This window comes from Carassius carassius, chromosome 33 (assembly GCF_963082965.1).
Source record: "Carassius carassius chromosome 33, fCarCar2.1, whole genome shotgun sequence".
In the NCBI taxonomy this organism is placed as follows: domain Eukaryota; kingdom Metazoa; phylum Chordata; class Actinopteri; order Cypriniformes; family Cyprinidae; genus Carassius; species Carassius carassius.
Genome location: NC_081787.1, coordinates 20267834 through 20281117, shown reverse-complemented (window position 1 = coordinate 20281117; position 13284 = coordinate 20267834). Strand labels below are relative to the sequence as shown.

Sequence of the window (13284 nt, the reverse complement as noted above, 5' to 3'; positions counted from 1 at the left end):
TTTGTTGATTTATTGGATTGTTTTAGAGCAGAGCGACAAACACTGGAGTCTACAAGGGATATTGAGTTTATAAGTTGTAGATTTCAAAGTATTCTTACATTAAATAAAATGTATAAGATATACTTTTATCATGTGCATTAGGTGGCAATGTATTATGTGCTCATATTAACCGCTTTTTAAAAATGTTAGTTTCAGGTATATATTATATACTAGTTACATATATTTTAGTTATTTTGTTATATTTTATTGTTATTAAATGTATTTCTACATTTTAAAATTGAGAAAAGACATGCAGTGTATTATCCAAGTCGTTCAAAATACATGTACTCACTTTTTAAAATAGTTATAAGTATTATTATTGCACTTAAATACGAAATTGGGTTAATGTATAGACCAGCACGCCTGTGAGTAAAAAATATAATATAGTTATTTTAAAAGAATACAGTTCATTCAAGTATTTACAAAGTTGATAAAGTTTAAACACACGAATACATGAAATAGATTCCACACACTGTATACAAAATTACGTTTTTCTTTTTAATAAACCATTGATATAAAACAACAGATTATTTATTTATTTTATCAGTTTCATTGTACTTTATTGGTTTTAGTATTAGCCCCAAGAACAGCTTTGTAAAGAGGCTGCGTGACGTCGTGACGTGGTTGCGCGCGTGGATTATGGCGACGTCCCTGGGCTCAAACACCTACAACAGACAGAACTGGGAAGATTCGGTATGTTTGAGTGATTATCAAACTCATAACACACTGCAGACTGCTTCACAAATGTGTCTGTGTCTCGCTTACTAAAAAGAGAGATTTTGCCGACACATTTTCATCTGCCAGTTATGAAAAGTGAGAAATAATTCGCCCACTCTTCTGTATTGCTGTCTGCTGTGTGTATTAGAATATAAAATAAATCACAAATGAAGTTTACAAAGGTATTTTGCTTAATGAAGGTCTAAATATCAGTTAGTAATGAGTGTTATGATGCTTTGTGGCGTTATCAGGATAAAGGTTTGTTTACTTATTTTTTATTCTCACGTAGTTAACGTAACCACTTGGCAATGCAAAAAAAAAAAAAAAAAAAAAAAAAAAAAATATATATATATATATATATATATATATATATATATATATATATATATATATATATATATATATATACATATTTTTTTTTTTTGCATATACTTGGGATGTCTGTAAGAAGGCTTTATAAATCCCATTCGTCTGTTATTTATTGTTATCCAGCTGTTCCATTGTTTGCATCAGTGTCTTTTTTGACATTATTTACAGACAGCTGATTTTAGATGTACCAAATCTCAACACATGCTGTTCTGTTTAAACATCCACACAATCACTTTGTCACGTGTTATGTATGACCTGTTATGAGAACTGAATGTCCTGCACACTAGAAACTGTTTCAGCGCGACAGGGATGGAGTTATGGGCGTGCCGAAAGGTGAATGCTACAACAGGAACTAACCCTAACCAGTTAAAAAAGACCTTTATCCACACCCTACCTTTCGGCTCGCCCTAATCTTTCGTCACACCCACCGCTCCAGCCTGCAGTTATCCCTACTTGGTTTTAGCAGTGATCAGAAAGTCTGTCCCTTTCTGAGCGATAAAGTCATTGAGCATCCAGAATGCCAGCTCTCTCTCTCCTTCAGCAGATATCAGTGCTGCTGTGATTGCTAAAACTATCTTTAGCTCCTCTAATGAGGTGAATGACATGGTAGAACTTGTTGAGGGAGCAGTTTAGAGAGATCAGGAATTTACACAGCATCTTAAAGCAAGTGTGAAGATACAGCAAAGCACATATTGCTGGAAATGGGTCAGCATTTGACAGAAAAAGCTTATCTGATATTAAAGCTATTTTTAAATGCATGTGGCAAGTTCTTATAAAAGTAGTATTTGTATCTATGCTGATTTTAAACAGTTTTGAATGATTTGTATATCAGTTTCAACATTTTGATGTGATTTAATGATGAAGAAATGAAGAGAAAGTGAGTTTTGCGTACACATTGAATGCACATGAATGTACACATCTTAATAATTATTTTCAAAAAAGTTTTCAAAAGTATTGACCATGATAAAAGGTATTTTTTAACAATTATTTAGACTTTCAGTAATCAATATCATCAGGTTTTCTTGAGGTTATACCACTGGACAGTTGAAAGCCTGAACACGTGTCATGAAAACGTTTTATGGGTTGCTTGGTTGTCATATGTTTATACAAAACAGCCTTTGCCAAATTTTGTTTGTATAGGACTTTCCACAGTTTCAATTGTTTCAAAGCAGGTTTATAGAAAGTCATACTGTTATCTCTATAATAGATAATGCTTTAACATAGAGCAAGTTTAACAGCTGGACAAAATGGCCAAATATAACATTGATGTAAAGGTCCTCTGGATTATATCTAGCTATAATCTATTTATTATTTTGTCTAGCTTCTAACAGATTTTATTTTATTTTATTTTATTTTATTGTCATTTGTTGTCCTGATTTTCAAGTTGTTGTTTTTTGCACTCCAGGACTTCCCTATTCTCTGTCAAACATGTCTTGGGGAAAATCCATACATTCGCATGGTAAGGGATTTCAGTTTTTAAATTACCTGCAAAGAGTGAAAGCTTTTTTTGTTGCTGTTTTTGGGTAATTAAAAATATTTTAATTGATAAATTTGGGTTATTTAAACAATTTAAACGTGAAGCGTTTTGTTTTTGCAGACCAAGGAAAAGTATGGCAAGGAATGTAAGGTGAGCTCACGATATGATGTTTGGTTATAGGCACGTATCTAAAGAATTGTAGCTAGGTGTGTTATAAAATCATTTTCAGATATGTGCACGTCCCTTCACTGTTTTCCGCTGGTGTCCTGGTGTACGGATGCGCTTTAAGAAGACTGAGGTGTGTCAGACCTGCAGTAAGATGAAGAACGTCTGTCAGACATGTTTGCTGGACCTGGAGTACGGTATGAGTTACACACCAGAACCAAAACCAGAAAATCACCTCCTCTGTACCAGACTACAACTTTTTTTTTTTTTTCTTCAATTCTCAGCCTATTTTCACATATATGACTTTAAAGTGCCCCTATTATTGATTTTTGAAAACGTTTCATGCAGTGTGTATTATGTAACATAGCTGTGTGAATGTAAACAATCTTGTAAACACAAAGTTGTAAAGCTGAAAGTGCATTATAAATAAAGCTGTCGTCTCTCAAAAGAGAGTTGACTTTGAGTTACTTAAACAAGTCGTTTAAATTTCTGCGTGGTCATCTCACGAAAACTTCGAAAACCCTCAAAAGCTGTATTTCGTTTGTGTGAAAACGTAATGTTGAGAAGACACTGTGCTCTGTGAAAGTGAATTCAGTGTATTAATATCATGTCCAGAAGATTGTGGCTGTGAAGAATCAGTGGTTACAATTCATCTTTACTCTGATACCACAGCAGTATAGTTTTTCATATTTTGCTGAAAAAGCATATCTGCTTCTCCAATCAATGCGAGTTGAATGCGGGATTAATTTAATTTTATTAAATTATAAAAAAAAAGACATTACGATAAATAATTAATAAATGACTTTTTTTTTACCTGCACATGGAAATGGTTTGTTATTATATCTAAATATTATCTTAAAATCTTACTCCAAGTAAATATTTCACATAAAAGTGGTTTGACTGAAGTTTGGGAATAACGGCCTTAAATAATGTTTGTTTTTACAGGTCTTCCAATCCAGGTCAGAGACACAGGCATGTCCATCAAAGATGACATACCGAGGTCTGACGTGAACAAGGAATATTACACTCAGAATATGGAGAGAGAGGTGACATTTTATAAAAATATTACATCTAAGATGTCCAATGCCTGAAGAAAGAAATATGTAAAATTGTAGCATGTGCTTTATATAAACTCTTGGTTTGCTGTCTGTGTCAGATCCAAAACTCAGATGGTACCAGACCAATAGGGATGCTGGGTAAAGCACAGAACCCCAGTGACATGCTGCTGAAGCTGGCACGAGCCACACCGTACTACAAACGCAACAGACCCCATATCTGCTCCTTCTGGGTGAAGGGAGAGTGTAAGAGAGGAGAGGAGTGTCCCTACAGGTCAATTTGACTTTTCAGTTTAAGTAGTTTTAATGGGTTCAATCGTACACTTATAATGCAAGTTAAAAAATGTTCTAAGTACGATGTAAGAAGGCAAGTATCACAGATAGCAATATTAATACTGATATTTGTCAATCTATGGGCATGAAATGAGTAAATATAGCTGGAAAATTTGGGCCATTGTTTTTAATAGGCCTAAACCGTTATAGAATATTAAAAAATATTATAACTTTCAATTTACGTGAGCTTAAAACAGCCTTCACATAAACCCATTATAATGCATTATGCATTTAATACAAAAATATTTTAATGAGCAACTTTTTGTTCAATCAACCTTCTTTAAGCTTGCTCGGGTTTTATATTTTTCAAATGAATTTATTTTATTTTATTTTTTACGGATGAATATTAAACAGAAAATATAAATAACAAAAGTTAATGCATTATTTTGACAGCCTTAGTGTTACTTTATAATATTATCTATCTATCTATCTATCTATCTATCTATCTATCTATCTATCTATCTATCTATCTATCTATCTATCTATCTATCTATCTATCTATCTATCTATCTATCTATCTAAGAGTTTGATTCCATTTTTTTTTCTTTTTAAAGCTCATATGACATTAATTAGACTTGTGTCTTTTTGATCAGAACAATCAAGTTAAAATTATTTCTATAGTTAAATGAATTTCTCATTTAGCTAAACTGAAATCTAACTGAATTCAAGCAGGAATTCATGTTCCTAATCATGGTGGGACTCTGCTGTAATTCAGATGACTGTCCACACAGTGGCAGTAGCAGTGTTACTGTTCAAAGTCACTAAAATCATTTCTGTCCCATCAGGCATGAGAAACCCACAGACCCTGATGATCCTCTGGCCGATCAGAACATTAAAGATCGTTATTATGGCATCAATGATCCGGTGGCGGATAAACTTCTGAAGAGAGCATCCAGCATGCCTCGACTGGACCCGCCAGAGGACAAGTCCATCACCACGTTATACATTGGGGGACTGGGAGAAAACGTCACTGACTCTGAGCTCAGGTAAGCAGAGATTCAGGAACAATATTATTGCCATTGTAAATATTAAAATGTGTTTTCAGTACTGTAAGATTTAAAATGGCAATAATATTGTCCCTATGTATAACAGTGTTATTTTAGTAACATAAATGTACAATTTTACATCTTATTAACATATTGAATTAATGTTTAATAATCTATTATATTTTATGTTTTATTTTAATTTTAAAGTTTTAATTAATTTTGTTGTATTTTTGTCGTTTTTAGTTTTAGCAAATGAACTTAATGAAAATGTTGCCTTGACAGAAATCTATTTCAGTGGGACTTAAAGTCAGACCCATATCCTACATATACATATATATATATATATATATATATATATATATATATATATATATATATATATATATATATATATATATATATATATATATATATATATATATATATATATATATATATATATATATATATATATATATATATATATATATATATATATAATATACGTGTGTGTGTGTGTGTGTGTGTGTATATGTGTATATATACGAGAAGAGTTTGGTTCCAAACGCAATAAATCCATTTTGATTTTTCAAAGATTTATTATAAAATTGTATTATTATTTTTTTTCCAAAATGCAATAAATACATTGAATCAATATGAAAGTTATTTTTCATATTGAAACTGAAGAAAATACACAGCATAGTAAGTTGATCCACATTGTAATTAATAAAAACACTAACACTGACAAGCTACGCAATGTCATGTTTATAATCAAATGCGATCAATTTAATTAATTTCCATCTGAAAGCACGTGATGGAGATTTACCGGTACTATTAATTACAGAACCGGCTTTACTGACGAGATGTGCATTACAATCACATGCGATCTATCCTGTAGCCCATGTTTGTTGATCACAAAGTACAAAGTAGAAGAGGAAAACTAAGATGTCGATGTATTCAAAGCGCCGCCATTACTGTCTAGAGTCTGTGATTGGTTGAGAGGATATATCGCATTCTGCAAAAAAGGAGACTGGCATTTGTTGTGGTTTGGAGAAGAAGGGAGAAAACATGACCTATCGCATTTTGTGTAAAATTTAAAATTTACTTTCAATACCGACCAGACAAAATACGGAAACTCCATTTAAAAAAGAAAAGGCGTTTATTGAATTTTGGAACCAAACTCTTCATATATACACTGTATAAACATGGGAATTAAATCTATATGAGACTTAAAGCCAGAGAAATAAATACATTTAGGTTTGTTTATATTTTATTTCATTAACATTCAAGTATCAAAAGATTATTTTATGGATTAAGTTTAAGTATAATAATCCTGAAACAGAGGGTAGCCAAAATAATGGACGCTACTCACTGATATAAAATGCAATGTAATGAGGTCAAGTGAACTCATTGGTGCACTATTATTCTGTTCCAAACTTGTATTTGATTAGTATCAATTCAAAACACCTCCTGTCTTTTCTTCAACATCTCTTGCAGAAATAATTTCTACCAGTACGGTGAGATCCGTACAATCACGTTGGTTCAGAGGCAGCAGTGCGCATTCATTCAGTTCGCCACGCGACAGGGAGCAGAGCTTGCAGCAGAGAAGACCTTCAATAAGCTCATCATTAATGGCTGCAGGTTGGCGGTGAAGTGGGGCAGATCACATGCCTCTAAAGAGATGGATGTCAAGGATGGGATGGATGAGATTGGCATCGGACAAGAACCAGTACCTGGTCTCCCTACAAGTATGTTGTGTGTGGATTACTGGCATTACTGTATTAAATTTGTCTCTATTTATTTATTTTGTACAGTTTGGTTTAGTTTAGTTATTTTAATAAATGAAAAAATGTCTGGGTTGTATTGCATGCCAAAAAAATAATTAGATTGATTTTATTTTATGAACCAGACATTACTTTTATTATTATTAACAATATTACCTTGCATAAAAAGTAATTTATTGAGAATATAATTAGATGTATTTTTCAACATAGCTGTCTTTTGTCATATTGCTGTTACTTTGCGTTGTGACTAACAGCACCCCTTACATGGTTAGCCCATCCCAAAATTAAAATTAGCCCATAAATTACTCACCCTTAAGTCATCCTAGGTCAGGGGTTCCCAAACTTTTCCATCCCACGACCCACCTAGAAAAGTGTAATCTATTTCACGACCCACCAAAGTATTTAAGAAAAAAAAAAAATGGTTGACATTACTTTAAGCCTAATCTTACTTAAAAGTTTGATGTCAGAATTAACTATTTAAGAAAAATAAAAAATGTATTGAAGAGAACAACTGAAAAATTTCACTACTAATATTTAAGTTTTAATTTTTGTTTAGAGACGTTAAAATATGTAGTGTCCATAAAAACGTGAAACAGGCTCACTCCAGTGAACTGTAATCTGCGCTGCTGTGTTTTGTTGCAGAAAATGCATTCATGATCTTCCGTGTGTCGGCGAGAATGGAGCACAATCCAACACTTATTTAGAAAAGCATAAGAAGTAGTGGAGAACTATCTAAAACAATTTGGAGATTAAAATAATTGTGAAATAGGTAAAAAATAATAATAAAACAGATGTGTCTTGTTTTAAATAAACAAACAAACAAACAAAAAACTGGATGACATTAAGTTCATTTATGTTTGCAATGGTTAAACAAATGTTCAGCAATATCTTCAAAAGATTTCTAAACTTTGGCAAATTTTTCTCTAAACAGAGATGATACGTCAAGGAAATATTGCGAATGTTTGTACATTTTGTTATGTGGAAATGTTTAAATATTGTAGTGTTACAATTAACCCTGCGTTTGTGCCCTGCTCACCCTGTACGTACATGTGAAATGCTTTTTACAAACCATTTCCCAAACGAAAAAAGTGCAGAGTTCAAACGGACGATAGAAATGAATGAACATGGCCTACCTGAAACCGTTTTCGTAACATTAGAATTTTCTGGTTTTCTGAATTTTCAATGTTTGTTAACAGAAGCAAAGAAAGCAAAGTTTCCTTACTTTAGCAAAGGAAAACCAGTCTCCTCTTAGCTTATATTGAAATCCTCTGGCATTCTTCTTTACAAATCCTCATTTTTTTCCTTCTAAGTAGTGACCGTTGTTTTGTTTTGATCTCTCCCCTGAACTTCCGTGTGCGTCACTTCTGAGCGGCAGAAGCGCAAAGCCTCTATACATCATCAGCCCGGAGCTGCTTAGATTTACAACTTTAAGCACAAGCTACATGAAAATAATTAAAGTGATACTTTTTTAATATGGATATTTTTCTTACATAAATGCGTCGATTCTCTACAGAAAGCCTTTATTCAACCCCCCAGAATCGTGCGATACACTTTTTATTTGTAAATTTTTTTTATTAAACATCTTTTGGACTGATGCATGCAACACCCGCTGAGCGCCATTAAACAGCTTAAAAGATCAAAGACAGTTTTTTATGTAACTCCGATTCGTCTGAAATAAGAAAGTCAAATACACTTAGGATGCCTCTTGAGTAGTTTATGGGCTAATTTTATTTTTGGGTGAACTAACCATTTAATTATGGTAAAAACTATGCAAAAAGGTTTTGAAAGTCAAGGCAATGTGATTATAGGTAACACTTTCTATGAAGCCCATATTTAAAACACATTATAAGTGTATTCTTAAGGCATTATAATGAATGCATATCTTGAGTCTCATATCTTGACATTATTTAAGATCTGTATTAATAATGACATTAAATATGGTTAAAAGCAAATGTGCCATATTACTCATTCATCTGATAAGTAAAGTAACAAGTTAACGATGGCAAGATATGAGATATAATACTTTACAACTAATGGAAATCCATTGTAAGTTAAGTGGATGCACTGTGTTCATTGTCTACTGTTTTATAAATTGTCATAAGCTCTAGCCACAAATTAGTAAATATTATAATGCATTAAAACTGTTGTTATGATTTATCAGGATCATATGATTTACCCCCAGACTGTTTTAATCATTCTTGGGGACTTTAATAAAGCCAATCTCTCCCGTGAACTGCCAAAATACAGACAGCATGTTACATGTCCCACCAGAGACAGTAACATATTGGATCACTGTTACACCACAATAAAGGATGCATATCACTCTGTTCCACAAGCAGCTTTGGGGCTGTCTGATTCATCTTATACCAACCTACAAGCAGAAATTTAAATCTGCTAAACCTGTAGTAAGAACTGAAGAGATGGACCAGCGAAACAGAGCAGGATTTACAAGCTTGTTTTGACCTCACTGATTGGAGTGTATTTGAAGCTGCTACCATCGATCTGGACGAACTCACAGAGACTGTGACATCCCATATTTGTTTTTGTGAGGATATATGCATTCCTACCAGGACTTATTTAACATCCAACAATGATAAGCCATGGTTTACAGCAAAACTCAGACATATCTGTCGGGCCAAAGAGGATGCCTACAGAAATGGGGACAGAGTCTTGTACAATCAGGTCAGGAACACACTGAACAAAAAGACCTACGCTAAAAAGTTGGAAGACCAGTTTACTACCAACAACTCGACTTCAGTGTGGAGAGGACTGACAGCAATCACTAACTACAAGACACCATCCCCCTGCACTAATCAACGACTTGGTAATGACCTGAATGACACCTCCTGCAATCCCCTTCTCCACCCCTTCTGCTCTTCAAATCTGTGAAGATGATGTGCGTCAGGTTTTCAGGAAGAACAAAAGAAGAAAAGCACCAGGCCCAGATGGCGTTACACCAGCCTGTCTGAAAACCTGTGGTGACCAGCTGGCCCCTATTTTTTTCACAAATCTTCAACAAATCTCTGGAGTTGTGTGAAGTGCCTTACTGCTTCAAACGCTTCACCATCACCCCCGTTCCAAAGAAACCCAAGATAACAGGACTTAATGACTACAGACCTGTGGCTCTAACGTATATCGTCATGAAGTCGTTTGAAAAACTGGTTCTGGCTTATCTGAAGGACATCACTGGACCCTTACTGGACCCCCTGCAGTTTGCGTACCGAGCAAACAGGTCCATGGATGATGCAATCAACATGGGATTGCACTTCATCCTGCAACATCTGGACAAAACAGGGACTTATGTGAGGATCCTGTTTGTGGACTTTAGTTTGGCTTTCAACACCATCATCTCTCCAGACCAAACTGACTCAGCTCTCTGTTCCTAGCTCCATCTGTCAGTGGATCACCAGCTTTCTTACAACAGTTTGTGAGACTGGGGAAATTAATGTCAAACAGCTGCTCCACCAACACTGGTGCCCCTCAGGGATGTGTTCTCTCCCCTGTACTCTTCTCCCTGTACACCAACGACTGCGCCTCTAAAGACCCTTGTGTCAAGCTCCTGAAGTTTGCAGATGACACTACAGTCATCGGCCTCATCCAGGACGGTGACGAGTCTGCTTACAGTCAAGAGGTTGAGCAGCAGGCTGTCTGGTACAGCCTTAACAACCTGGAGCTGAACACGCTCAAAACAGTGGAGATGATAATGGACTTCAGGAGAAACCCCCCTGCACTCCCCCCACTCACCATCATGAACAGCACTGTGGCTGCAGTGGAGTCATTCAGATTCCTGGGAACCACCAGGAACCTCTCAGGACCTGAAGTGGGACAATCACATTGACTCCATTGTGAAAAAGGCCCAACAAAAGTTGTATTTCCTTCGCCCTTCAAGAACTGTATACATCCAGAGTGAAGAAAAGGGCTCAAAAATCACTCTGGATCCCTCACATCCAAGTTGCCCCATCCCCAACTTTTGCCATCTGGCCGGTGCATAAGAGCCACAAATACCAGGACAGTCAGGCACATGAACAGTTTCTTCCCCCAGGCAATCTACCTCATGAACATTTAAATGTTCCCCACTTATGCAATAAAAACATGCGAAATCCTTATATTGATTTGTTATCCCCTCCAAGTATCTACACTTATTTATTTGTGTGTGTATATATATATATATATATATATATATATATATATCATTTTTTTTTCTGTGTGTTGTCTCTGTGTACTGGAAGCTTATGTCACTAAAACAAATTCCTTGTATGCGCAAGCATACTTGGCAATAAAACTCTTTCTGATTCTGATCATGAGATGATACAACATTATTATAATTTTTTGTTATACATTACACATTCATTATAATGCCTTAAGAATACCCTTATAATGTATATAAATATGGGCTTCATAGAAAAAGTATTACCTGATAATATTATGTGTATATTGCAGCTCTACCGCCACCCCCTGCTCTGGAGGAGGAAGCACCTGCTAACTACTTTAACCTGGACCCCATCAGCTATCCTGCGCTCATGAACATCAGTCTGCCACCTCCACCTGGTCTCCCAAACCCACCGCCACCAGGTGCATCCTTCGTCTCAACGCAGCCCTACATGTCTCTATTGTTTCAGCTGGTGGTTTGACTAAAGCTGAAATAAAAATGAATTACAGCTAAATAGAAATATTACAAAATATTAATAAAAATGGCAAAAAATATAATACAATTACTAAAACTAAAATATAAATAATTTTCCATTTATTCAGTTATTAAAAGCTAAATAGAGATGTTAAAATAAGTATGACAAAAAGCACATATAATTACTAAATCTTAATCTAAAAAAATAAAAATACATTTATAATATTAATTTTAAATATGTTATTATATGTATTAAAAAATTACATATACTAAACTAAGGTTAAATAAAAATGTAAAAAAAATGAATAAAAATGTCAACAGCACATAACAAAATTATTAAAACTAAAATATAACTGAAATAAAAAAAAATAATTACATTTCGGTTATTAAACACTAAAATAAAAGCAAGCTAAAGCTAAAAAAGAACTAATACAAATGACAAAAGCACTAAACATAACTAAATGACAAATAACTAAAACCTCAAATAAAATTAGAAAAAAAAATAAATAATAATAATTAGAAGCTCATTCAAACTCTTATACTATATATAAATACTGTCTGCTTGTGGTTTCAGGTTTTGGAGCTCCCATGTTCCACCCCATGGGCCCTCCTCCACCTCCCCCGATGGCTTTGAGACCTCCAGGCCACATCCATTATCCTTCCCAGGATCCTCAGCGCATGGGTGCGCATGCTGCCATTCGCCACAGCAATTGACTGACCCTCATGTGGACTAGTAAAGATTCTCTCATTGCTGCGGGTTATTGATCTATGAAGGTGATGTCATCGTACAGAGTGATTGACGGGTACACTACGGGATGGTCATGTGATCTGGGTTTCTATTGTAAGTGCAGTGCCACATCATCATGCTTTAGTCACATCTTACATACAGACACAGCTTACCAAAAATTAGACCGTTGTTATCAAGTAGACCCATTTTACACCAGACACACACTCTGCCTCCTCATTATCATAAGCCGCCTTGTTTAAAACATCATTGTGCTGAATATGTGGGCTTTTTGTTTAGACAATACATCTCACACTAACTTGAGTTTACATTGAAAAAAAAGCACCGTTTAGGACTTTTTGCAGTTTGAGATGAAAAATGTAACCCATTTTCCCCCAAATTGTAATAACAGTTATGCAAAAAGTAATTTTTTTCTCATTAAAATAAGAATAATGAGTTAGTTGTTGTATTACGGTAGATTGCTGACAGTTTGGGGGGATAATGAATGTTTAATTCGTGCATATCTTTATGGTGCTAAAATAGGGTTCATTTTCTTCAGTTGCTTAATTTGAAATGTTTTTGTACAGTTTTTGTGAGATTCACCAACCCACACCATTCACTTACATCTAGTGATTTAACAAACTTAAATGTAGCGTCTATTAAAAGGATGCAACCACATTCAAAAATGTTTTATTTTTATGTGATACATGCATAGCCACTGTCTTCTCTTTAAAGTAAAAAAAAATGTTTTTTATGTTATTTATTGATTTGTTTTTCTTTTTACATTTTCTGATATTTCTCTGTTTTTCGTTCTGAAGCAGTTATAAATTGAACTGTCAGTTCAGTGCTTTTCTGTTGTAACATGAAAAAAAGAATTCAAAAATAACAAGTACTTCTTTATTGAAAGAGGCTCCTGTTACCATTTTCTTTTGTGGGCATTAAACTAGCCATCATTAAATGTACCGTCTGCTCTAGTTTTAAGAAACACCGTGGCCCAAAAAGTATTTGGACACTTTTGCATTTGATAGAAAA

General features: G+C 34.4%; 1 protein-coding gene across 1 annotated transcript; it reads left to right on the top strand.

The window, feature by feature from the left end:
- Nucleotides 1-646: 646 nt before the first annotated feature.
- Nucleotides 647-13210, top strand: LOC132113934 (pre-mRNA-splicing factor RBM22-like). Its single transcript, XM_059521993.1, has 10 exons — nt 647-732; nt 2531-2584; nt 2723-2752; nt 2832-2964; nt 3713-3813; nt 3924-4096; nt 4941-5141; nt 6618-6868; nt 11345-11476; nt 12103-13210. The coding sequence occupies exons 1-10, from the start codon at nt 679-681 to the stop codon at nt 12240-12242; spliced, it is 1269 nt and encodes a 422-aa protein (XP_059377976.1). The 5' UTR covers nt 647-678; the 3' UTR covers nt 12243-13210.
- The last annotated feature ends 74 nt before the right edge of the window (nt 13211-13284 follow it).

Coding starts and splice junctions, on each gene's coding strand:
- LOC132113934 (XM_059521993.1), top strand. CDS start 679: ATGGCGACGTCCCTGGGCTCAAACACCTACAACAGACAGAACTGGGAA. Junction 733..2,530: donor GACAGAACTGGGAAGATTCG/GTATGTTTGAGT, acceptor TTTGCACTCCAG/GACTTCCCTATTCTCTGTCA. Junction 6,869..11,344: donor AGTACCTGGTCTCCCTACAA/GTATGTTGTGTG, acceptor TGTATATTGCAG/CTCTACCGCCACCCCCTGCT.